The 27,663-nt window shown below is 41.4% G+C and overlaps 2 protein-coding genes across 5 annotated transcripts in view; one reads left to right on the forward strand and one right to left on the reverse strand.

Moving 5' to 3' along the window:
• Positions 1-2,096, forward strand: part of lsamp (limbic system associated membrane protein) — a 455,226-nt gene extending 453,130 nt beyond the window's left edge. For all 3 annotated transcript variants that reach the window (XM_086215878.1, XM_086215877.1, XM_086215879.1), the window contains one exon: positions 484-2,096. In XM_086215878.1, coding sequence (XP_086072004.1) covers positions 484-581 — 98 coding nt within the window. In that variant the 3' untranslated portion in view covers positions 582-2,096. The remainder of the gene's footprint in view (positions 1-483) is intronic.
• Positions 2,097-6,725: 4,629 nt separating this feature from the next.
• gap43 (growth associated protein 43) lies at positions 6,726-27,334 on the reverse strand. 2 transcript variants are annotated; one of them, XM_086215101.1, is made up of 3 exons: positions 27,209-27,334; positions 12,002-12,644; positions 6,726-7,996 (listed from the first exon to the last, which is right to left on the reverse strand). In XM_086215101.1, the coding sequence occupies exons 1-3, from the start codon at positions 27,218-27,220 to the stop codon at positions 7,920-7,922; spliced, it is 732 nt and encodes a 243-aa protein (XP_086071227.1). In that variant the 5' UTR covers positions 27,221-27,334; the 3' UTR covers positions 6,726-7,919. The 2 variants fall into 2 exon arrangements, with proteins under 2 accessions (XP_086071227.1, XP_086071226.1); XM_086215100.1 differs by lacking the exon at positions 27,209-27,334 and adding an exon at positions 19,059-19,368.
• Positions 27,335-27,663: the final 329 nt, after the last annotated feature.

Consider the following 27,663-nt stretch of genomic DNA (forward strand, 5'->3'; position numbering starts at 1 on the left):
GTTCACAGGTGAGACAAAGGAAATGGCCAGATTGGGCAGAGAGAGTCGCTAAAACAGCTGTAATGAGAAGGTAGCTGAAGAACCTGTCAAAATGGAAATGATCAGGGGTGGATTGGCTAAGGCACGGTTAGACGCTGGAGTGGCCATCGAGCCGGTTCAACCCTCACTTCCCCCGGTGACCGTGTCTAAGTGCCCTTGAGCAAGATACTGAACCCCTAATTGCTCTTGATGAGTAGGTCGGAACTTGACATAGCAGCCTTCACCATCAGCGTGTGAATTAGTGAAGGAGGCACAAGTGGGGGCGCGCAAGCAGTGAACTTCTCACAGCAGAGAGGGAAATGGTGGATAGATTCCAGAATATCCAAATATTTGTCTTTATCTTACTTGTTGAAGTGGGCTACTACTGTTTCTCAGCATGAGGTGTGAAGGGTCTCTGTCTCTGTCTCTCTCTCTCTCTCTCTCTTTTTCTCTCTCTCCATCCAGGACCCGGGACGGGTCGAGATATCAACGGCTCTGCCTGTGTATCTCAATCACTGTGGCTCCTGATGGCCTGCTTCGCCTGCCTTTTCTTCAAGTGTTAATACCGCAGTCGTCCTTTTTCCTCCTCCGCTTCCCCTGGCCTTCCATTCCTCCTCCCTTCCATTCCTTCTCCTCCTTCTCCTCCTCCTCCTTCTCTCCAACTCACCGACATCCTTATCGCTACCTTATTACCAACTTGACCGCCCCCGGACTGTTTGCATCATGATATGAAAATCTAATGTGCTCTAAAAGCACTGCTTATTACAACAAGTTGTGGGTTATGAGTAAATTGTTATAAGAACAACAGAAAACAGTCATCTGAAGGACGAAAAAGCAAACAGTGCTCTCTTCAAGAATTGTGTTGCTCTTTTTAGTACATCTGCACTTCTTTGTTTCTGCTATATCTTGTCTATGGGGTCTGGATGGGGTTTGGGGATTTGTTGTGTTTTGTCAAGCTGAGGCTTCCCACTCACGGGGCAGCCAACAATCATTTGTCTGTAGAACGACTGAAGACGTACATTTCTTCTTACTCCTGTAGTCGGATTACGTTAACTTAAATTGTAGATTTAACCAACAGTTTAACCAGTGCGTTAATGAGCAGCAAGCGAAGAATCTGCCAAATATAGACAGAGATGTGAAAGTAAATCAAAGGGAACATACTGCAGCCAACCAGATGATTAGATCTGCCGCTATGATCTGATGCTACTAGACTGTAACACAGTATTAGCCAGGTAACTCTCCTTTCCATGACGTCTTTTCTAGATGCACTTCAGTTGTTGCTTGCAAACCTAGAAATCGGGGACGCAGACGCTATAGAATCAAGTTGATCCTACTGATTACCCTGCACCGTCCTCGGTCGGTGGCTTTGCAACTACTCGCCTTTACTCGCAGAAAGAATTCCTTTTCTTTTTTCTTTTGCAGCAGCAGGTCTCTCACTTTCAAAAGAACAGAAAACAAAAAACATTAGGTTATATTGATGTGTCCTGTACATAGTAACATTTTGTATTTCTCTAAGATAAGACAACTGTAATGACTGGAAACAGTGTTTGCTTGTTTGACCACAATCCAAACATACTGTGCAGGTGACTGCTCCACAGGAAGCTACGTACAGTGTGCTGTACTCAACCACATACCGTGTTTGCTTTTAGTTTGAGTTTTAGAATCTTTCTTCAATACTGCTGGAATTTGGATCAAAAAAATGTATGACACCAATGAATGACGTACTTTTTATTTCTTACAAAGAAGTGTTTTATTATGAAATTATACAGAAAAGGTCATGATATATTGATATTGAGGTTATTTTTTCTGTCTTTACCTCATTCATTTTAGTTGTGCATATATATACACATATATGTATGTATATATATGTGTGTGTGTATATATATATATATATATATATAATATATATATACTTGAATCCACTGTCCTTATATATGAAAGCTGATCTTTGATGTGTCCATGTTTCTTAATAAGGTAGCAATTTGTTGAGGATGAATAACACGTAGAGATGGCAGTTCTGGCTCTCTATCTCACCAATTGAAGTCCATTTGACAGTGACATTTTTTTTTTTTTCAAAAGTCAACATAAGAAGAGTTGTTATTGTACCTGTCCTTGCAAACATACAGTGACTGGCTTACATGATGTTGCAGGAAATTTAATATTTTGTGACGCTTGTAATGCCCTCAGTGTTAATCTGACAACAGAGCGGCGAAACTGAATCGTGAATGTTTACTCCCCTCGATGGTTCCATGAAGGCCTCTCCTGACTGACCTTTAAAACAAAGTATTACCTTTCATGATACTCTCCTACAGCATTTATTTGGTTGTTTGAAATAATCACATTATGCGATTCAGAGGTCATTGTTTATGGCTTGAATTGGTTTTATTTAACTGCCTTCTGTGTCATCTATTTTGGATTGATAACGTACAGACTGCTGCACTGAGATCAGTTCCTTGACCAGATGCGTGTTCATGTCTTCTAACAACCCAGCTGAGGAGGTACAGAACTGTAAAACACACATGTAATTATTGTCAAGATTCATTCCCAGTGTTTTAATTGTAAATGCTTCTGAGGCCATGTGTGTGATGCTTGCGATGTCGTTGGATCCAGTCTTGATTTCATGAGCTAGCGGTGCTATAAGGAGACCAAAACAGGCCAAAATCTAGTTAAAAGTGATAATCAACAGCAACCGCATGAACAGTATTTGATTTATCTGATATCAGATAGTTTTGTGGGAGGAGTGTTGAGAGAACTGCTTGTTTTTTTATGCTTTCTTCGTCTTGCTAGCTTTTTTTTCAATTATTATTTTACCAATGACCAACTCTGCTGTTTAATGTTGATTTTATTGACTCCTGATGTTTTGTATTTCATTGGTATTTCTGCAGGCTCTTTTACCACTTTTTAGCCTCCGGCTAGCGCATACTTGAGGAAGCTAGTTTGTTATCTTTTTGCTGTGGTATAAAGTAAATGATCTGGAAGCTGCAGTGGTGCAGTTTGCATGAGAGCGCTCTGTGTCTACTCCAGCAAGTCTGTCTGTCTCCCTTTGCGTCACATAACAAACCTCAGGGCAGAGCAAGGCTGGCCTTGGGCGCAAACTAGCACTCTCAGACAAGCTAAAACATGCTTTTCTCCTTTTTTTCTTCTTTTTTTTCTGGAAGAAACCACGACAAACTACCAGGGCATGGTCAAATATCTACAAAAGGGGCTCCGCATTTATTCTAACCTGTCTTTAGGGGAAGCAACCTTAAATTGTCATTGCCTAAACAGTGTGGATGTCTGAGTACGTCCACGCAGGTTAAAACCAGCCTTTAAGAGCTAACTGATGTACTGAGACCACTCATGTAAAAGCCATGGAGCTCTGTTTTATCCATAAAGCAGAAAGGAATAAGGATCCTGTCCTTCCACTTCCACAAAAAGACCAAGAGCCAGCCTATGGACAAAGCAACAACCCCCTGCTGACAGACCTGGATATTTGCTGAAGACCATAGATACCACGTTTACGACTGAGCTTTGCCTCAAAGATCCCCACCGCTTCACTGTATGAACATGGCTTACATGTGTGTGCACATGTGTACTCATCTGATTCTGTCATTAACCCTACCTGAAAAGTTCCATGAGGCATGAGATACACGCGGAGTTGGCCAAAATGCTAACTTTCCTCTCCCCGTTAAGCTATGGTTACAGTAGTAACCCTCTATTCTTTTTATTTCTTTTCCTTCTTTGTGTGTGTGTATATAAAGTATGATGTTTCTACAGTAGAATGTTGTAAAGTCAGCAGATCCATAAGATTGTGTTCATACAACATTGAACAATTTAAACCACCAATGTAACTATCACGTTTGTACTTCTTATCCTTCGTCATGGGAAATTTAAGATTCAATCGAGCATACTGGCACCGCAATGTCCCGTTTCTTTTTTTCTATTTTACTTTACTTTATTATGGCATATAAGGTAATTGCAGTCAGTTTCTTAAAAAAAAAGGTATGTAATAAAGGAATATGAGAAAATGTTCATAATTCAAAATAAAAGTTGTTTGAATTCAATGTTCTGTATTTGAATGTGAGTAGAGATGTCGGGGCAAGTAACCTCTTTTACTGAGACAGCTTGGAACACACGGAATCTAAATGGTACTGTTGTGTTTATCACCATGTAACATGCTAATAAAATAATGTATTGTTACATCTCTCTGGAAGATATTTTGTCCTGAGGAGGTAAAATAACGTTGAATTTTTGGTGCTAAAGACAAGAGGTATTATACCACCATGTCGCTGTGGGAGTGGTTGCTTATTTCTGCGCATTCTGCAATTCCACCACAAGGTGGCATCATGATACAGCAAATTATACCGCCTTACTGCTGCATATCACAAGACTAACGTGGCTTTTACAACAGTGGGAGCACAAATACATAATTCTACATAATTATTGGTTTCTAGCACTGAAGATGAGCTCATGATGCTGCGGGTCACAGGTTACAGAAACAGGCTGCACAGTTTTCAGCTCCCACGACAGCAACATGTGGGTGGAGTAACGCGAATGAGAAATAATTTCTTTTAACAGCTGCTGAGGCTGAGGAGTCACCGAGAGCCTGAAAGTAGACCCTGCATTATATCAGTTGCAACTGATGTTTTCAACCATAAACATTAGGTGTAACCGTATAAATGAGCGCTGAAGTGCATATAGACAATAGAGGGCTGACACAAGTTTTATTCCTGGAAACAGAAAAAAAAAATGATAGACTTGTATTTGGCAACTAATGAAATCGAAATATATATGAGGAGAAAGGTATGGGAGAGTGTATGACTCTAAAGGGAGCTGGTGATAAAAGAAGCTTTTCAAAATAATTACCCTGATTCTGGGATTGCATATTCAGCAAACCAGCTTCATTAGCGTGAAGGTCATACGGCTTCTTGGAGATTGAAGTAGTATTTCAGTTATCCATGGCGCTCTGAGCATTTCCTTTCATTTTCACTGAACCGTTCTAGTTTGACGGAAGTCGAAAGGGTAACGTTTGAACTCCCAACATTTGTATTTGTTACAGGTGCATCCAGTCTAGATCGGAGGTTTTCAAAAAGGTAGGTGGCCGTCCCTAGGGGGGCCTCCAGACGGTTTCAGGGGAGTTTTGGTGGATGGATATAATAGAATATTTGTCATTCAAACACATCACGTAGAACAGCCTAAATGTTTGTGATTTAAGATGTTATTAAGAGATACAGCTTTGGGAAAAGGAGTCAGAAACGAAAAAATCTCTCAGAACAAAGTTTTTGTATTTGGCTAAATAGTTAAATGACTGTGGGATAAAATTACTATATAGGCACCTAGAAACTAAACCTGAGGTAATTAAACAAGGGGGTGCCTTATTCTAAGCTTTGTCAAAGCGAAATCCAACATCCCAAATTTAGAGGCTCTTTAAATAATGCTGTCATTACTATAATTGACATGCAACCTCCGATTAACTGAAAGAAAAAGGTGTGACAAAAACACGTCATGGTTCGGAAAATATTGAACCTTAAGGTTAGGCAGCTCGTATTTTCATCTTTGGCAACAGTACAGCCTTGACTAGAAATCACAGCTGGAACCAGGAAATAAACATTGATCTTCATTGGCTAATTCCAGTGTTTTATTGACTCATGCCTCCACGCCAACCTCCTCGTGACATGGATTTCCTCCCCCAGTTCAGTGGCCACCAGAGGACATCTGTCACTTACATGTAATTACAAGTTATTTTTGGGTCCCTGCAGCCATTTTCTTGGAAGCCACTTCAACAAGAAATATCCTGGAGCCCGTAACAAGCTACTTTTTGACTCAAAAGTTTGTTTTAATAAAACAAACAAATACAAGGTTTAATGAGTGGGTTTTATATGGTAGCTATGGAAGCTGTTAATTGTCCTATGCTAAGCCACTGTACATGTTCCTGGTTCCAGCTTCATATTGAACTTAGAAATATGACAGTTGCCTGACAGACACACTATTCCTAAAATATTTAAAGGAACACACCAACTTTTTTGGTAAATTTGCTTATTCTGCATTAGCTCTGCAGCCAGACAGGGAGATAGACACCCTTCTCTCCTGCGAGTGCAGCACAGAGCTAAACCCCACAGAGACCTGCTGACTGCTAGTTAGCTCAGCTCCATGCACAGTCGTGCATGGGCTGCGTAGCACAACTCCGTCACCATATACTCTTTTCTCCAAAACTGTTTTTGCTTGCATTAATAGAACTAGATCACACCCCACCCACCCCACGCAATCCTTAACGGAGAAGTGGTATAGAAACTGGATGGATGGGTGGAGAGTATTGTAATTTTAGTATCACACACAGAGCCTGAACTACTTTCCTGAGTGGATGCAGTGATTTGACACAGCATCTCAAAACTTCAGCCTGTTGAACAAAATGTTTGTGACTGACTTGAGGAGCGTCTGCTACTACTAGTAATCATGCTTGACTTTGGAAGACGAGGTGAGCCTGATCGCCTCTGAACAAACCAAGAACCCGGCCTGAACCGGATCTGTTTGAATTAGAATACATGGAGGCGGAACTGCAGGTTTCGGAAGCAGGCAAGAGGGAAACACAGCCCATCAATTCGTTGCACCAAGCTAACTAGCAGTCAGCCCAAGTCTGACGATCTCAGCTCCTTGGTTCTTTAAGTTGGCTTGTCCCATTTTGCCTTCTGATATCACAGCGCTTGAAACAAACTCAACAATTAATGGTGGTAATTGGCACATTTGCTTTATTTTGAAAACAGACATTGAAACCATTTTTATTTTTTCATATTTTTTTCTCACAAGTTTGAACTCCTTGATAGGTTGAAACTGGACATTGCACTCACTGGAACATAGGAAAAGTATTTTTTGTTTGCTCGTTTGATTTTTCTTTTTTTTTTTCTTAACATCTGTGCAAGAGTATTATTCCAATTCATATAAACTGTCATAACAACACCAAAGACATCAAAAAGAAGCCGCCACACCTCTTAAGTTTTTGTGACTGCGAAAAAGTTCCTCTCAGAGGGAGAGTTCCCATCATGCATCTGGTTCGATGGTTCATGCTACTGTTCTCATGTTTGGTTGGCAGAACATAAAAGGTCATGTAAGAGCCAGTTACATAAATACTATAGCTGATTTCTACAGTTTATTATATTATCATGTCATTTAAATGGCAACAGGTCCTTTAATGTAAATGTGAGTAAACAGAGTTTGTAAAAGGGGTGTAAACCAAGCTTGAAAGACTCAAGCAGAATAGAGAGAGAGAGTAATAGTCTTGTTCTATATGTTGTTCTTGAATGAAGCATGAAGCTGCCCAACTGGAAGCATCACACATTTAATTATACATTCCATTCATAAGTCATTATGTTACTATTTGCTGTGTCCTCAATACACTTGTATCGTGCTGAAAACTTGAGTTGCATTTGAAAACCAGCTTGTTTTTTGTGCGTGCATTGGCAGAAGTACAGATTTAACTAGCAAAAAGTGTTGAAAGTGCATTGCAATGCAAATTGAGTTTGATGCATTTGCAACGCATTTTAAATGTGTAAATATCCAGTTAGGAGCTTTTATGCCTCCACAGATTCACTTACAATAAATATTAAAGATGTTCCAAATCATTCTCCCCCTCCTCCTCTTCATCATCATCATCATCATCATCATCATCATCATCATCCCCAACAATCATGGCTCATAATCATCATCATCAACATCATCATCATCATCATCCTCACCACATCATATTAGCTTGAGCCAAAAAACTTCACGCTGGAAACTCCCCCGACAAGAAAATCATTGCCACACAAAAAATGACAAACAAATAAAAACGGACTGCCTTCACATTGGGAAGGCAAAGAGCAACCTTTTTAGATTTTTGTGTTATTCTTCATATTCTTCATTCTGCTTTCTTTAAGTTAGACTTTGCCTTAGTCGTCCTTGGAGTCAGTGGCCTCCGCTGCATCTGCCAGGGTGTCCTCCTCTGCTTTAGACTCCTCTGCAGCATCTGGGTGGAGGGATAAAGAGGAGGTAAAAAGGGGAAGGGAGGGGGCAGAACAGATAAAAGGTAGGTTGGACAAAGGAGAGAAAATTTAGCCAGCGGAGAGGACTTTTCACATTGCAGCCTGGAAAAGTAAAAGTCTTTCTGAACCCTCCGAAATACTCAACATCAAAGGTTTCAAATATCAACTGTAACATTTGATGTTTGAAATACTTCATCTTCAGAAAGTTCTGTAGGTATCGCCAGCAGCTCATATGAAAATATTGACGATTCGGCAACAAAATACACTGAAGGGAATATTTAAATCGATGTTGCTCAACAACATGTCATCTTCACTCAATCACGGAGCATGTCAACAGTTGCAAAGTAATGTCTGAAACATCATATTGACTGTTTAAATAATATAGGAAGAGAGTGCTCCTAATGGAGCCATGAAGCATCTGAACTGACATCGCAACGCTAACAGCGTCATCTCAGCCTGTCTCATCTGATCCAGCGTGATGCCCAGCGTGCACGGTAAAAACATCCATGGGTGGTCGACTTAAAGGTGAATACTGTTGATCAACGATCCATCAAGAAGCCATCACAAATTGGAATTGTTGCAAAATGTGTTCCATTTTTATGCATTTATTTTGTTCTGCTGTTGCAGTTTCAAGGTTATGTATTTTTTCTATTAGAATAACAATCTAATATTGTTTTAAGGTTAGACCTAACGTATTTTTTTCTATAATATAATTGCACTCTAGAAGATTGTTTTTGATAATTTATTCAAGCATGTGGAAAACAATGATGTCATACAGTAGAGTGAGCTCATACTCTTTTAATAGAAAGGTGAAATCGGGGAATGACATCATTGCACTGGAGATTGGGGTGATGGAGTGCATGTGTGTGTGTGTGTGTCCTCAGCTGTGTGTAAGAGCAAGAAAGAGAGAGACAGAGAAGTGGGCGATCATGTGTGTGTGTGTCCTAACAGTTATGTGTGAGTATTTACAAGACAGCGTGAGTCATAGCCCATCTTACAGGTAGATGGAAATTAGCTTGTTAGTCACTCTGACTAACTTCAGATTGTCCTTCACTGCGGTCACTGAACTGCATGATGTAAATGCAATTATATCCAATTCACAGAGGAGACGACAGTCAGTTTTCTTAAGCTTACATCAGTGACCCCACTTGGTTATCTACAGAGATTTATTAAGCGCTTTGTTGATCCAGGGACACTTGAGAAAATAAAAGCCAAAACTCATAGTCATGGTAAATATGTGCACAGATTTTGGAGAAAATAATTTAATGAGAATATAAACTAAAATAGCATCTGTTAAAATTGCATCTGTATTGTGTACATGATGAACACGCCCAGCAAAATTTTGGCTACATCCAAACCCTGCTATTACTGACAGATACATTTGTGATAAGTGCTGCAGTTGGAGTTCTGCATGGCTCTTTCCTAAGTCCACTGCATTTCAGTTGTGATGTTATCAGCATGATATTAGTATGCTTGAGTTTTTCATTGCTATGTTGATGACCTGATCGTCAGTCCCTTTCAATCGAACTGATATTACCTGACAAGGAAGAAATAGCTTCAACAAAGATTCAAAAGATGAAACAGAAAAAGAAATGCTTAGAGTTTAGTACATTATTCTATCATATTGCACCTGTTTGTCTTTGTTATTTCTCCTTTCCTTGTGCACATAGCTTTTTTTCAGTGTTGCAGAGAGGCTTGAACATTACTTTATTTTAAAGAGGATTTATCTATCCCAATTAATTGGTACAAAGAACTCACAGTAATTGCTGCCTTCCAGTTCTTCTTCTTGTGGATGCAAATTTAGGAAACTCTTCCTCTTAATCAAATGTCTTAGTCTATAAACTTTGTGTTGTCATCATACATAGTCATCCTCAATCCTTTTTGTATTGAGTCAAGTTTTAATTGGCAAAGTCAAAGTATGCTTTAGTCTTACAGTAGTCCAAGAAACCTACAACTATTGGAGTTCAGTTCATGAAAATTGAATGTGTCCTTTTTACAAGGAGAACAGTTGAAGGGAAAGCAGTTCAATCGCTGGAAATTTTATATTGGAGGGTGAGTAACACAAACAACGAATAAATGCGAGGAAAAAGTTCAAAACCTTCGAATAAAATGTCCCCTCTTGGTTTGAAGCCACCTGAAGGACAAAACAAGACTGCATTGCACAAGCAATGTCATTAGAGACGTGTTTGTGGAGGTCAGGCCACCTCTCTCTGCTGACCATGGGACATCTGTTTACAACGTTTGGTGCGCTCGATACAGTGACAGTTTGAAGGCAAAGCAGACCAATTTAAAAATTCTAATTTGCAGCAACTTCCTCCTCGAACCACATTGAGTCCACCGAGTTAAAGGTGTGAAAGGGACCTTAGTTCTTTGACTAAAGCCATGTGATTATTGTTAGTTGTAGTTGATGGAAACCTTTTTTTGTGTGTAGCATCTATAACTGCCTCATTGTTCACTACTGTTCCATTGATGGTTACAATATTAACATGATCACATGGTAATGCTTAATGTTTTACTACTTGCATTCTCCTTTACAAACTGTATATCTTTATTTCCTTTTTATGTCAGTATTTACTTTATGTTAGAAATGATCAGTCCTAATCATCTAATTGTCATTATACTTTGATGACAGATGTAAATAACTTGGGCAGACCTGATGATTACAGTACTGGTGGAGAATGTGCATCATGCCAATAAATTATTGAGACAGATCAGTCTACCTCTGTCCTTGTGTATCTCAGTCCGTCCACTTGCAAACCTTAAAAGTTGGATCCATTTCCTCCATCAAGCAGATTTTGACCACCAGTTCTTAGTCAAGTTGTGTTTGTTTATGACAGACCTCCTCGGTGAGGATCGTGACCAGTAAGGATCATTAATCATTCATTTAAATCAGAGCACCTGTTATCTCTACTCTGTTCCATGCAGGCCAGCTATTCCATTGAGGTGGTAACTATGACAACACAGAGACAGTGCTGCCTAGGTGACCTAGTTTCAGTGTAGTTCTCCAGTGCGTGTGCGTGTGTGTGTGTGTGTGTGTGTGTGTGTGTGTGTTTCCACCTCACACCCTTCCACCTACTCCAGACTGAGCATGCTCCATTAACTACCTGTCTGACCCAGTCTGGGAGTCCTTGGACCAGAAATATCAGCTCATGTCCACAATATGATGTGAGACTGTTGTATCATGATTATTATTTTTATTTCATGGTCTACCAGTTTCCTCTCAGACTTTTCTTCTAAAATTTTGGCATCACATTTTATTGATATTGAATTTATATAAAGTTTATATAAAATTTCTACTTGCTGCAAAATCTAATTTCAAGACGTCATCAAGTTTTATCTCAGTTGGTTGAATGTAAATGGCTGTAGCAGCAACTGTAACATGTTCTCATGTCATAAATTTATCATGAGCACATCTGAGATATTCATGAACCTTTGTGACTCAAAAAAACATGATGTTTTCTCACGAAACAAACATTAGAACCTTGTGTCACAGAGATATGATCATCCACAAGATAATACTGGCAAGCTGTGACTCCATTGTTGACCAACGCTAATGATGTGGAGCCCCGTGTTTGTTGTCTAGCCTCATCCAAATGGAGTTTCCATCTTGCAGACAGAGATACAGGCTGTCTGATCTAATGTGGAGCTGTGTCTCTGTGTTAACCAGTGAATGGTGGAGCCCTGCCAAAGATCTTTAAATCCTCACAAAATGGCAAACTGTTATTTCCTGTGGTGCTCGCCAATCTGACAACGGAAAACTCACCTAGTCTTTGTCTGTTTTTGTTTTATTCAGATTGTAAGAAATTGTTTATCTGCAATGTTATCCTTTAACGTTAGTGTCTAAAATTGTGCCCATCATTAGATTTTGAGAATCTCATGTAATTCCTTGTTCAAACAAACGTGTTTGTTTGTTTTTGATTTATTATTGTCAGTATATGTTAGTTTATCTTCAAATACTTCCGAAATAAATGCAAGCCACATCTGCATACCTTTATCTTTTGTTTGGTTTGGCTCCTCCTTCTCAGCTGTCGGGCTGACAGCAGCAGGCACATCGGCTTGTCTGGCCTCCTCCTTTTTCTCTTCACTCTTCCCCTCCTCTTTTTTCTCCTCAGCAGTGGCTGTGGTGGGACTCTTGGCCACTGAAGCTGGGGCCTCCACCTCTTTGGGCTTCTCTTCAGCTTTCTCCTCTGCCTTTGGCTCCTCTTTCTGAGACTCAGAGGGTGCTGTGGCCACCGTAGGAGATGCAGCAGCAGGTGCTGCTGCTACAGGAGACGTCGCAACACCTACAGGAGAGGCAGCAGCTGGAGAGTTAGCTGGCTTTTCCGCCACTGGACTTTCAGCTTGGCTTGTCTCCTCCTCCTTTTTGCCCTCCTCTTCTGCAGCTTCCTCCTCCTTCACAGGTGCCTCCTCTCCCTCGGCTTTCTTCTCCTCTTCTCCGCCCTCTTGCGCCTCTTCTGCAGCGGCAGGACTGTCTCCCTCCTTCTCTTCCTCTCCATCTTTCATCTTTTTCCGAGTTATGTGTCCACGGAAGCTGGCCTGTATTTTGGTAGCAGCCTTGTGGGCCTTGTCCTCGGGTTTGTTGGTGGTGCCATCTTGTTCAATCTTCTGGTCCGCATCCTCATTCTTCTCCACCTGGTAGTCAGGATAGATGAATGTTAACAGGTACTTAACTCACTGGTGGCCAGCAAAGGAACATGCAGTTGTTCTGCTTATATCTATCAAAATATTCCTCTATTGGTCTGGCATCATCCTTCAATCATAGGTAGAATAGCAGAAGTTCAGAAGAACAATATGTGATGAGTTCAAGGATCAGAAGTGAGTAGAAGACAAGTAGTATGGGCTAAGAGAGGGAGATTTTTAGATAAGTCATTCGGCAGTTTATTCCTAATCTTTACTTCATAAGTATTTGTGGGGACAAGTTGGGTTAAGGTTTTAGAAATGAATAAACGTGTAGGTTGTGATGGGGAACAGGGTTAGGAACAGGACAGAACACATTTAATTATTGAAAGGGGTCCATTATATTACCTTTGGTAACTGGATCCAAAGCTGTCCATCAAATAGTGGGTTGTGCTATGAGTCATATAAATCTAATGAAAAGAAATCAAATCAAATCAAAGTATGAATGATGAGCACTGAAAGGCGCAAACAAAATGATTCAGTACATTCAAAATGAACAGGCAAACAAATCAAGGTAAAGTTTTCTCTGGCTAAGGTTCAACCAATCAAAGGTGCACCTTAAATAAATGTGAATAAGCAACATGAAGCAAACACAAATTGTCAAAGAGCATACATGCAGTGCGTCAGCAGTCAGGCCAAATGATAAGGATGTGAGAAAACACTAGAAACTGAATTTTTGTTTTTTTTATTGGTTTGGGTCCCTCCAGGTATGAAGGCTTTGTGACGAGTGAGTGGCTGGTTTGACAATCAAGTGAATTTACCGCATTTTATCATTTTATGAGCCAGAGAGGGGAGATTTAGTGCCATTGTGGATCATAAAAAAATCAGGGAAAAGCAGATGTCTCTGGGTCGATTGTCTCTTCATAATGAATTGGATACACAGGGATATGTGGCATGACAAATGATTCGAGGCATTTACTGTCCTCTTGATAATGCGGCTGAAATAGATTTAGGAAATAATTAAAGTTAAAGGTAAAGCCTCGTCATGGCATCTGTTCATGTTCTCTGCATTCTCTGGCACTCATTTATGTTAAACTGTCAAAGAATCTAAAAAAAAAAGAAGCTCTTTCTGCAAAATAATGAGCGAACCCTCCAGGTACAGTAGCTTTCTATGGCTCCATCTCTGGCTGCTAGGGAACGAGCTGACTGCTCGAATCTCCTCAGCATTCACCACCATACCCCTCCCAACTATCAAAGGTTACCTTGACAACCAGAGTGCTAACTCATCACAGCCCTGTCTACTGGTTGGTGCTATGAAAGACTATGTGTCACCCTGATTGGCAGTGCACCTGACCCCTCAGGGGAGCAACCAATAGGAACTCATAAATCAGTCCGAGCAATCAGCTTGGTTAAGGAGGGGTGGTGTGTGTGTGTGTGTGTGTGTGTGTGTGTGTGTGTGTGTGTGTGTGTGTGTGTGTGTGTGTGTTGGGTGTGGTTCAGGGGGCAGATGGGTTACATGTTTTGTTGGTTTGTGTCATACAGCGTTGATGCTGAGGTTCAGTTTATTTCCTTATTCTCTAATAATGCCATGATATTTGAGGTTCGACTTGGCCAGCTGCCTCTGTGTGCTGCCACATCTGTGTGACAAGATTTAAGAGCCTGAGGCCTTAAACCAACATGTCATCTTCAGGGTCAGTGTGTCAGTCCAATATTACAGCAGTGACGTTAAGGTGCAGCTGTGTTGCAATTCTCACCTCCTCCACCTTTATTCACATGCTGGCCCCAGGGTTCAGGGCATAAATCCCGCCTTGAGTCTTCCTGCCTGTTTTAATAAATCTATCCTCTTGAGTAATTTTGTGCCATGTTATTAAAAAAAAAAAAAAAGACAGCCACTGTTTGCTGCACAGGGATTGTTGATGGTCAAAGGCTTTACGATTCTCATCAAATAGAGATGTTTTCTTAAAATTAGTTATTAAATTTGGAAATTTACTTCAGCAAATGTCCTGCGAGCAAACATGGAGAAAAATAAATCACCAGCAGCAGGCGCACCCTCTAGTCTTAATAATATGCAGGTTCTCCAATGACTTATTGGGCTTTTATTATGTCTGATCTCACGGGCGCGTACAATTGCCAGAATTTGGCCCAAGTGCTTGACTCTAAATAGAATTACTTACTGGCTGCATACAGTGAGTCAGACAGCGATGGAGGAGGGAGTCTGGGAATATGGGGGTATGACATCATTATTGGACTGGGGGGGGGCTGGGAGTCATTTAATTTAGGGGTTAGGGTGTGTGAGTGCAAATGTAATAAAATAGCAGCAGAGTGCCAAGTGATCTCATATGAGTGTATGAGGAAGGCGGGGGGATAACCATCATGGTTTAACTGCAATTATCATTTGAATTATTGACATGTGTCTGATGGCCCTCTAAAATTGCTTTGCTGTGATTTTCTGTCTGTCTCCATGGACCTGGAGATGTTGTAATATACGAGTAACAGTGGCTGCAATACCTTAAAAACTATCATACATGTATTATCTTGACAAAACAAAATTCCTCCAAATGCACCATTGACTGTTAACTGAACTCTGGTCACGTACCCTCCTGCAGGCGCTATTCCACTCAGTATCTGTGCGGCACACATTTTCATTCATAAATACAGCTGCACAGTCCCAAAGGTACCGCGCACCGCAAGGTACACTCCCTTTAAGTCTCCACACACACACACACACACCTGCTTAAACTCTTCGTTGATTAATTTTCAGTGATATAACATATTTGCATGATCAGGTTAATCAAATGATTAGCCTGCAGTGCTGATACACGCTGAGGAGTACCATAGATACACTATGTTAACCACTAAGAGCTCTTTCTGTGTCATCCAGCCAAAAGAACAATGATTGTACTAGAAAGTGCTGTATGGATGGATTTTGAGGCTTTCCTTGTGCGATTATGAGGTAATTATGCAATCTGCCTGCAACTCCACTGGCTATGATGTGAAATAAAACGCCTGCTGTAGGACCCACTGCATGCAGTTCAGCCTAATATGGAGGTGACAAATCCCCCATGTTTAGATTCGAACAGCTTAATTTGTTCAAACGTTTCATTCACCACAGGACAAAGCTCATCTGTAAAGGGAATCATTCAAAAACGAGTTCAGCTTTATCCGACAGCTGGATGTCTATCAAAACTGCAGCCGGAGCTGTGCCTGTCCTTGGGTGGGCACCGTCTGTCTTGAGAGAACCACACCCCAGAGTCAATGGTTGTATAGATCCATAACCATGTACTCACACACATACACACCATCCCCCAATGGTCACACAGAATAGCAATCCGCCACCTCGCTTGCCTCGTTGCCGGTGCCATTATGGGCTTGTTTCAAGAAAGGGGGAGGAAAGGGAAGGGAGGGGAGGGAAGCAGAAACTAGAGGAAGACAGTGGAGTGGTGGGTTGATGCCGGTTGACTTAACACAGTACCACAGCTCACACAAATGCAAACAATAAAATATTTTAATTCCAGCCTATTCAAGCAGCAAACTTCCTTTTCAGCTCACAGCTTCGCCCACATCAAGCACCATGAGTGTTGTGATAATATTTGCATTTATAATGAAATTATAACATCATTTGTCAGATCTGTAGATGCAACTGCTGAATTTATCTCATGTCATTTTAATGTGGGATTATCACAAATTATGCTCATTACCACATGATGTAGTTTACAAAATATATTGATTCATTTAATGTAAACTCACAAAATATTTTTTTCATGAAGTTCCCATATATTAGCCATCATGCTACAGGCACACCTCCTCCTTTAAATCACAACATTTTAATGTCTCCTTTTTCTGCACAAACCAGACACCAAAGACTGGCTGCTGTCTGCTGAATCTCTCCTCCTCTCTCTCTCTCCCTCTCTCTCTCTCCCTCTCTGTCGTCTTTCACGCTTTTTCTCACTAAGCAAACTGCTACCCACTCATTCTCTCTCCTGCTCTGTCTCACGCACGTACACACACATGCGCACACACACACAACAGAGCACCACACCCTTTTAGCCAGCTATCTCCTGCAGACGAGAAGAGAGTGGCTCAGGTGGTGACTGCCACAGCATCCACTCCCCACCTCTCGCTCGCTCTCGCTCTCTCTCTCCCACATTCTCTCTCTTTGACGGTGAATTGACGTTAAACGATGTACTGCTTCTTTTACTCTGGTAAAGATGCTCCGCAGCGGCTACTAAGCAGCCATATGCCAGCATCATTACATCCTCCGGAGCAGCCTTTAATTCAATTACACCAGGCTCTCTGCCTGAACAAAGGCTTGGCGATCGCCACTGATCTCATAGAAGCGAGGGATGAGGGTGAGGGAAAAGGGCAGTGGGGAAGAGAAGAGGGGTGAGTGGGAGGGAGAAGTGTTGGTGTGTTGTGGGGTATTGGAGGAAACAGGAGGTGTAAGCTTTGCCTGAAGCTAAGGAAAGGGCATTGAGTGCATCCACAATCATTCTTGAGGTCTTGATTTCAGAGTTTGCTGTGGAACTATTCAAACTGGAAGTGGAGGAAGGCATTACAGGTCTGGAATGGTGTCGGGGCGGAGCTGAAGAACAGCACATATGGGTGGGATTTGATAAGTTCTTCTTCATGAGGAAAATGGCAGCTTTCAGAAGGCCTGGTGACAGAGGAACACCTGACTTGTTCCTAATATAGACCTTAGAACTTAATCCTGCTTCTTTTTTTTTTTCCACCAAAAACCCTGGGGCGGATGCAGGCAGCATGCTCTGTGGAGGTTGCTATAAAAGAACCTGGAGCTTAAATGAAGTGCTAGTAGCCACTCCCATAGTGAATACATTGCACCCCACAATGGCATCACCCAAAGCAATATTGTTGCTTTTAAGCAGGAAATCATGGTCTTTCCTCATCCATCCATAAAGTCGACAGAGTCAGTCTGAATTAATTTATGACTCTGAAGCAGGAGCAGGAGGATAAGTGCTTGTACGCCCTGGGGGGGGGGGGGGGGGGGCAGTGACAGTCTTCTGTGGGAAAAGCCGGTGCCTCACCCACATGGCTGCAGCACGCTCGCTTCTATCCTTTCACCGCCCCCCCCTCACACCCACACCCACCCCGTGATTCTTCTCACATTCGCGCCTCCTTCAACCATCTTTCCATGCTCTAACCACCACCACAATCCCTGAGTTTTCCTGCCACCATCCACTCTCGTTCCTGCTTTGCTGCATGCCTGCCTCTGCCCTCCTCCCTCTCCACATATTACAGTCTCCCTCCCAGTCTCCATCCTTCTTTTTTCACCTGCCTCTCTCCATCTCTCTGGCTCCCATCCTCCCTTACATCTCTTCTGGTGCATATCTCCCTCCATGTGCACCAGCTCCAATCCCCACCCTGCTGCTCCCAGCCTGCCTCTCTGCATCCTCCTGCTCTTTCAACTGGCAAGCCTCGCTTCCTTTCTCTCTCTCCTGCCTGACTGCCACAGCTAATGTGACTCATCCCGTCTGACATTTACGAAGCAATTAGGAGCCATCGGTATGCAGTGTGTCATAAGTCTGATAAAAATCATAATTGGTTTGGAGATAGCAGCAGGAAACCGGTTCTGATCATATGCAAAATTACCATGATAGCTGCTGAAAAGTGTAGAAGAGTGCCACCTTCTCCTCCTCTGACCAGACCCGTCCATGCAACACCTTCGCTCTCTTTCTCTCTTTTTTTTAATTCTCTGCAACTAAGAATAGTCATGGGTTATCAGAAAGTATGCAACGCAACCCCTTCACACCCTTTAAAACGAGTGCACACTTCATTTTGCCCACCATTGACAGCATCCACTTATAAAGCTGGAGGGCTATGATAATCTATTTAGAGTCATTTATTCCCACTGTATCCCCCCGAGGCCGCTGACATGATGGTGCCTCTCACTCAATCCGTACCCCACCCTTTTTTCCCCCTCCTCACTGTGGAAATCTACTTTCCTGTGTCACACATTTCTGCTCAAGATGACACAATAGATATTACTGTTCAAGGCATCAATTAACTGAAGTTCGCTCTAATTAATATGAATGATGCATGGGTGAATTGAACTTTTAATCTGAATACAGAAGCTATCAAGTGTCTCTCAATAATCGGTCACTTTTGACAAGTGCATGATCAATAGGAGGGGAAGTCCTGCCGTTCAAGATCCAGTTACAGTCTCCCTGCAAGTACAGTGTGAGGTCTGAGAGGCACTGAGGCAACATCCATTCATGCAAGATAATGATATTAACTAGGCGTGTCTGGGCTCCGTGGACAGACTTCTCTTAAGACGAGCTGGGCCCTGAGTCGAAGTGAATTACAGCAACATTTTCTCCAATCTCTCCTCAAGCACTCTGATCTGACTACAAACCAAACACTCACAAAGTTCAGAGAGATCTGAAAGAGATAAAGCAAATCAGAGCAGTTTACCGGTTTGGTTCTTCTTATGCAGCACAGCATAGTTGTAGTCGTAGTATCCTCCCTTTTTCTTCTCTGCTTCTTTCTTTCCTTTTTTCTCCCCTCTTCTCTCTCACCCGTTCTCTCACGCGTGCTCGCACTCTCTCTCACTTGCTCTCTTGCACACACTCTCTCTCTCTCTCTCTCTCTCTCTCTCACTCACTCAGGCTGTATCAACAGCTAAGCTGTCCAGTGCATTTACTCATCCCAGTTTGCACATACACGCTCTTCAGTCGGTCTGCCTGGTCGCACCTCTCTCTCTATCTTACTCTCTGCCTGACAATGACTACAAGCCCACCCTTTAAACCCCTCCCTTCTCCTCACTCCCTCCATCCCTTTCTACTCCCCTCTTCCCTTCACAGTAACCCCCCCATCCTCCTCCTCTTTCTCCTCCTCTTCTCGCTCATAGTGATGACCCCCCCCCCCCTCTACCTATTTTAGATCCTCTCTTCTACATCTTCTCACCCTCCTCCTCCTCCTCCTCCTGTCTCTTTCAGCCTGGCTCCAGCAAAAGCTGCGGCCCCACCCTAAAAAGGCTCTCCCTTAATGACTGAGGCCAATGACAGGCCGATTTTAGCCCTGACTGATCTAGTTCTGCAATGTTTTTGTTTTCCTTTTTCCTCTCCTCACGAACGCTACCTTTTTTTTTCCTCCCCTCCCCTTCCACACACAAGTGTTTCAAAAAAAGGGGGCTCCTAAATGGATGTCGCCTCCTGTGCTTGCTGAGGTTGCCTCTCACACTGTGTGTGTTATACACTCTCTGGATCTCAGATCAGCGTGATGAGCCTGCAAGTGTTGTGTCCAAATTGGCCCGGCAATGCCAAAAGCATGTTTTCTGGCACAACCAGGAGTAATACTTGCCAGGAGGGATGTGTGAAAGAGAGCAGGGCGCATGCATGGAGGCATAGATAGACACACACACACACACTCACACACACACACAGAGTGCTTAGGACACGTCACCCACACCACCATCCCACCCACCCCCCAGTACCCAGCACTCTCTGTTCTCATGGAAACACCAGCAGATAGACTAGAAGAGCAGAGGAGGAGGAGTGTGTTAGTGAGAGATGGAGGGAGAGAAAGGGATGAAGGTAGGGGAGAAGAAGAAAAAAAGAGCCCGGGTGTGGCAGACAGGCTGGCTTTCTCCCTCCCCCATTTTTTTCTCCCTCTGTGCCCACATTTGCTCACAGTCTGGTTTAATGAGTGGGCACAAGGCACACATTATACCCACAACTATTACCAGTACAGTACAGTGAAGCTCATGCAAACACCCACGCTCTGTATTTGTCTTTCATAATGCACAAACACACACACACACACACACACACACACACACACACACAGTGGTGTCAGAGGAGTCCCCACCCCCGCTCTGACACTGGCGAGCACCAGCAGATGCTACAGACACAATGAAGATGGAGGGTGGGATGGAGAACAGGACAGACATAGAGGAGAGAGAGAGACAGAGAGAGCGAGAGGGAGAGGAGGAGGAGCAGGAGGAGGAAGAGTCTTGAGGGTTTGTGCTCGGCTATTCTTCTCTCTTACAGGATTATTTCGTCCAGTTCACTGAGGGGAAATCATTAACCTGCACCGCTGAGCCACAGACTTCCCGGTGGTCGCTGCTGCCACACAGGAAAAGCCTGCACTATCACTTGACTCCACTACATCACCACTATGTGTCATGTCATTGCAGACCATATGACACAGACTCTGTAATGCCGAGCTCTGCTGAGTTGGCGTGATCTTTCTCGGCACTGCCCTGCTTTACTTTAATAGAACCGATTCATACTGTACTGCTGCCAGATTACAATCCCCTAATGGGACACTTCACTGGAGTAACTGGCAGAGGAGGAGTACCTCGCACAAGGAAACCCACTGAACTTTCCAGTCCTATTTTTTTTGTTTGTTTGTTTGAAGATCACACTTCTCATATGTTCCTGTCAAGAAGCTGCATTCAGAAGGACATGTAACTACACAGCAGCCAAAAACAAAAAATAAATAAATAGACATGTTCCCCCACTTTCATGAATTCCTGTCTATGTTTTGATTCATTCCTGGAAACATTATAACTCATTCACACTTTTTGATGAACTTTTTACTGTCACTGCCAGGTAAGAGTACATAAACAAATGATCTCAACGGACCAGGCTTATGGAAAGTGCAGAGAAAGAAGCGTGTGAAGCTTGCTTCTTTTCTTTTCTTTTTTTTTTTTTTACTTTTGTGGTCAGAGACAACAGGAAAACAACATTTATGAAGCACTGGATTTTGATGTTATTCGTCCAATTATCAAGAATATGAATAGTAAGAATGACAAGACTATTAAAATGGGAGTACAGGAGGTGCTGCTGCCTGCTGTACAGCTTTCAGCACCACAAAAGCACGGAGAGCACCGAGGGTAGCGAGAGAAAGATGCTCAGGATTTCAGGAGTGTACAAATACAAAGTGTTCCTCATACGCGCAGAACACTGCACGCATGTTCTGGGATTAGAAAATAAAATATCGCTGTAATTGTAAGCCTCTGCAAAGTCCCCCTTTGACCTTTGACCTCTGAGATATCACGTTTACAAGAAATAGGACACACGACCTGATAAAGTGGTTCACACGTGCATGCCCCCCCACACACACACACACACACACACACGCACACACACACAGTGACAGACTGTCACTGACACTGGTGTTTTGTAAAGACCAATAGGGTCGAGTCTGAGATCCACTACTCAACATTTGAACTCTCTCATGTACAGCGCAGAGGGCATCAGGCCCGTCAGCCTCAAACACACACACACGATCCCGTCTAGAAGTGTGTCAGTGACCAGTTCCTCAGCTGACAGGCTTGAGGTAACAATGAGTCAAACCAGAAACATGAGGAAAGGTTCTTCCTCTGAGTCGATCTACTCTTTGCCCTGTTCAAAACCCAAAATTTTCAGTGTGCGTCATCACCTGTGTCTGAGCGAGCCAGCAACCTTTGCGCTTTTCACAAACACCCTGAGGCTCAGTGACAGGCTGAAGGGGAACACTAGGTATGCCTCTACCATGTTCTGTAACAAATATCCCAAAATAAACCACATTGCTCTCTCTGCTCTGCACATCCTCATGATGCTGAAAAATGCACAGCAGCATCTCTTCAGAGTTATAATTCAAATTCTTCATAGAAATAATAATAACAAATTTAAGCGAAATTAAGAGCTTTACAAATGTTGTATCTGTCATTTCTGAACACTTGATAGCTTGTAACAAGAAATAAATCGATTTTTCTAACAGAGGTCACTTTGTAGCTCCTTCGAAAATACATTAAAATATGTTTTCCATGTTGTCTATAACAATCAATCAAGTATCTGATTGGAACATTTTAATATAAAAAAAAGAACTTTAAACAAAAGCAATTCAAACATCACAACTGGAGTCCAGAAAAATATAAATTACTTCTTAACTTACTGATTAGAAATAATTATCCTTAAAGACCAAACTATTAATCAATTAAACAAAAATATATCCAGCAGATTTATTTGTTTTGAAAATAATCAATTTTCTTCTTAATCAATTTGGTTTTAATAACCAGGTACTATTGCCTTTTTATTTATTTTATTGCTGTAATACATTTTCATCATTTCAACAAAACTATTTGTTGCACACTGATGCATCAACATTTAAACATCAAGTGGCAAATCACTTCACAACTCAAATCAAATCTCAAGTGGGATTGTAAGCACTGCTATATAAAAACAGCAGAGAAAACACAAAAACAAGATAAATATTCTCTTGTGAAATGATTGGAGTTTTGCAAATGACAAATAAAAATCCAAACACTCAAATCCCCGAGAGCCAACTCTGACTGGTGGCATATGCAGAGTGTGTGGGATGATCTTTGAAAACAATCCATCGGATATGTTTGCAGCAGATTTGGCCTGAACTGACCCAACCTGACGCATCTGCTCCTCACCCTGCTGTCTCAGTATGCTAATCCAGTCCAATTATTGGACAGGCAGTATTGGAAAACAGTCAAGAGGCATGTTCTAGCAACACTTTAAGTTCCTGTTGCTGACATGGTCGCAGTCATTTTGGTGCTGAAATACGAGGGTTGGAAAAAAAGGACAACTATAGTTCGTTGTGTCTGATCATGTTTGCGCGCTACACTCAAGACAACATCCCATCATCAGCCAGAGATATTTCTTTCTCAGGTTTGCTTATTGAGCACTGCTATTTGTCCTACTTTAAATAAAGCTCCAGCTACTGATGCACTTTGGGGATGGAGGTTTTTATGCTGCAGTTCCTATTCGTTATATGTAAGAATAAACTAACGTGGCGGTTGCGAAGTGATTAGCAAGTCTATTTTTACATGAAAATCTTCCTTCGTGCACCTCACATTCATGTTATGCTGCATTGCACATCACCAGTGCAGCCTGTCCTTTCAGACCGACGCTGATGAAGCTCCTCATTTGCAGTATTAAAGGTCAATGTATGTGTGAAAGACAATGAGATTCACATGCAATCTACCAGCTGCGAGTCACTCAGGGATGTAAAATTAAAAGCCGAGTAGTGTCAAGTCAGATTCATGGGAACCACTGTAATAAAACATCGGCCAGTAATGTTGCAGAGCCTCTTTGCCTCTTTGGTGCAGGAACAAAGGGACACACAACGAACGGGATGTTACAAAATTGAACAGCGATACTTTGTATTGCATTGCAGATCTGCAAGCCAACAGGTTTATTTATACTTTCCAATGTTAATTATATAATAATAACATCTATACGTATACAGGATTACATAAAAATGTGGGTGGACATATAGATAGATAGATAGATAGATAGATAGATAGATAGATAGATAGATAGATAGATAGATAGATAGATAGACAGATAGATAAATACATACATACATACATACATAGATATACATACATACATAGATGTATATCTATGTATGTATGTGTACACATATGAATATGTATGTATATATATATATATGTGTGTGTGTGTGTGTATATGTACACCTACTTTTTTATGTAATCCTGTTGACAGACAAACACTTAACACATGATCCCTGTATCAGAAGTAAGAACAACATAAATATGATGAGTGACATTAAAAAAAAAGGCAAAGCGTAAAGATCAAACTGACATCTAAAGAGACAAGGAAACATTAACTTGAATTTCATTGGCTGGCGCCTGCTGTGACAGTCTGTAGCAGAGAATTCACAGCTCTGTCTGGTGATTAACTGTTGTTGGAATGCGACGAGGGCCGGTTACCCCACTGAGGTTGTCATACTGATATGCAGTGGACGGGGAGTCAAGCACAGGTGACGTCTTGGCTTGAAACATTGTTATTACCTGCTAAGTGAGCTGCACTGACACCTGCCTGGTGCTAAGTGATATATGAGGAGTGGTATTATAGTATCAGCAGAGATGTGTGAAGTGTTAGCTGCCCTATTATGACACACATGAAAATAATTGAGTGATTTTGTTGGCCATCGGTAGAAAGGAAGCACCTCGGAGCATCACAGTGACGTTGCTGCGAAGATGTGCATGTCTGTTTGGAACACAGTTCCCACACACTCGCCCCTAACTTGCAATAGATAAATAATAATAAAAAAAATATATACATAGTTTTCTAACCTAAGACTTAAATCACTCAGTATCTGCACCAGGGACATTTCTTCTGATAGCAATCTGGAAATCATTGTAATGCAGTGAATAAACGACATTGTAAGTACAAGGACGTAGTGTGGGAATTCACTTTTTTCTCACGTATTTGGATTTGTCCAACGCTCGTCTCCACGAATCCTCCCAGGTTCACATTTGAGCTCATGTTAAAAACAGAGGATAATATACCAGCGAATTTATGGGGATGATCTATTATTTTCTAAGTGAAATGCCAAAAATCATCTTGTTTCTTATGTGATATAAGATCCCATCACAATTCAAATCTCCTGTTTATAAAGCACTTGATTTTTGGATTCAAATGACAATGAATCTATGTAACAAGTGTTTACATAGATGATCATTTATATATTTATTTATTCAATTTTATTCACCAATTTACCTAAAATGTGTACACACGTTGGAAGATTGCGATGTGAAGTGGGAAGGTATGTATATATTTATAAAAGTCAAAGTTAATGTGTATATGTGCATATATGGAGTTGAATGTATATATAAATATATCTGAATGAATATATATATATATATGGGCTGCACGGTGGTGCAGTGGTTAGCACTGTGGCCTCACAGTAAGAAGGTTCCGGGTTCTTTCTGTGTGGAGTCTCCATGTTCTCCCTGTTCCTGTGTGGGTTCTCTCTGGTACTCCAGCTTCCTCCCACAGTCCAAAGACATCAAGAGGGGACGAGGCTGATTGATACTCTAAATTGACCGTAGGTGTGACTGTGAGTGTGAATGGTTGTCTGTCTCTATGTGTTGGCCCTGAGATGGACTGGTGACCTGTCCAGGGTGAACCCCGCCTCTCGCCCAAAGGCTGCTGGGATAGGCTCCAGCCTATATATATATACATACATACATACATACATGTATGTGTATGTATATATGTATACATATATAAACATATATATGCATACATATATGTGTATGTATATATGTATACATATATAAACATACATATACATACATAAATATATACATATATACATAAATATATACATATATACATACATACATATATATACATATACATATATATATATATATATATATACACACACACACACATATACATAAAAAATGATGCAGGAAGGTGATCAATGTTAAATTGGTGGTGGACACCTGTTAGGATTACATTCTACTCCTCCTTTTCCAACATGTTGAGTTTTGTTTTTTTTAACCTGTCTGCAGTTTCTTTTTTTTTTTTTTAATTTTTACATGTTCAAAATATTCATTCAAGTACTTATATTCAAACTTGTTATGTCTACTTGTAAATATTTTATGAAGCGAATGACAAAGTACGTTGGCCATTTGGATGCCAAAAATAATTTACTATTCTCTCAAGTATTTCTTTAATTAACATCTTAGCCTTGAACAACTTTTCATCGCACTTTTGTCTCCTTCCTCATATTGTCCCATGTCCTGGCTGTAAGAGCTTAGACAGCAGTAGAAGACAATTAATCCAAGGATGAGAATCAAAGGTTTTACCACCAGTATAGCAGGATTAAAGTGAAGCACGTGCCTGCTCCTGGGAATGACACAGCTGCACTCACACCTTTCACATTCGCACATTCAAGAATGTGTCCATGACAATGCACTTCAGTGTAAGGACCAAGTTAATTCTATCATTAATTTTGAAGTCCAAACATATTTTCACACTAAAGTCTGATGTAATCTGTGATGGATCTGTCATCTTTTTTAAAATTTTTTTTCACTTTTTATGGTTGCAAACATATCTATGTCTTATATATATATATATATATATATATATATATATATATATATATATGTCTTGTTTTTATATATATATACATACACATATGTGTTTGTCTTGTTTGTGCAGGTTATATATTTAATAATCTAACAATCTAACATGTGTTTACCAGAATATAACAGAGTGTAAATTGACTCTGTTGTATCAACGCAAGGCGCAGTGAAATTCATCAACAATCGTTCAAATCAATTATGATGATTAAATAAATAAATAATTCCTCACAGGCCTCTGCAACTTTGTTATCAGACTGAAAAGAGTCTGATATTCAGTTTGAACATGATGTGTCTCATCAAGGGGTTATTTTCATAGCGGCATGGCTCAGAGGTAGAGTGGCTGTGTAGCAACCAAAGGGTTGCTAGTTCGATCCTCACATCCCCCGGTGACCATGTCGAAGTATCCTTGAGCGGGATACTAAACCCCTAAATGCTCCTGCTGGCCCTGCCACAGATTGGCGACCCGTCCAGGGTGAAGGGTGAACCCCGCCTCTTACCCGATGTCAGCTAGGATCGGCTCCAGCCAGTGCGACCCTCAACGGAAACGTGGTATAGAAAATGGATGGATGGACAGATTTTGTGCACAAAAACAACTTGTAGATTTGCTGAAAGAATTCATGAACTTCGAGCATCACCATGAAATCAGTTAGCATTGGCTAGCATTTGTGTTCCCCTTCGCAAGCTAATTTGTTTTGCTCACCAAAAAGGTCATTCTTTGTGCTATTTATTGTGCTCTTGCCAGCTCCTTTCAGATACTGGGTCAAGTCGTCTTACTGTTCTGGTACTGTGTTTATATCGGTGACTTTCAAGAACCAATTCAGTTTATTCAATTAGGGAAGGGGTTTTTCCGCCGGGGCGCGATGCAGTTTGCTCTTGTACTTCCGTGTGTGTAATTATGCAAATCACTATGCCATCCCCGAGAGCTGATTGGTCTACCCACCGCCCTGTAACACCTCGGCTCCGCCCCCACTTTTGCGGCTCATCAGCCCGTCAACGGCAAAGTCTCAGCTGGCAGCTGTGATTCGTGTGAGCCGCTTGGCCAGGCTGAAAGCGCTACCTTTTATTAATTACCTTCTTCTGTTTTAATGTGGTACATGCAGCACAGGGGTTTTTTTTTTCTTTTTGGAGTACAAGACAAGGTATTTAGATGTATTT

The sequence above is a fragment of the Aulostomus chinensis genome, chromosome 10 (genome assembly GCF_037954235.1).
Source record: "Aulostomus chinensis isolate RoL2024-O1b breed Wild chromosome 10, RoL_Achi_v1.0, whole genome shotgun sequence".
NCBI lineage: Eukaryota > Metazoa > Chordata > Actinopteri > Syngnathiformes > Aulostomidae > Aulostomus > Aulostomus chinensis.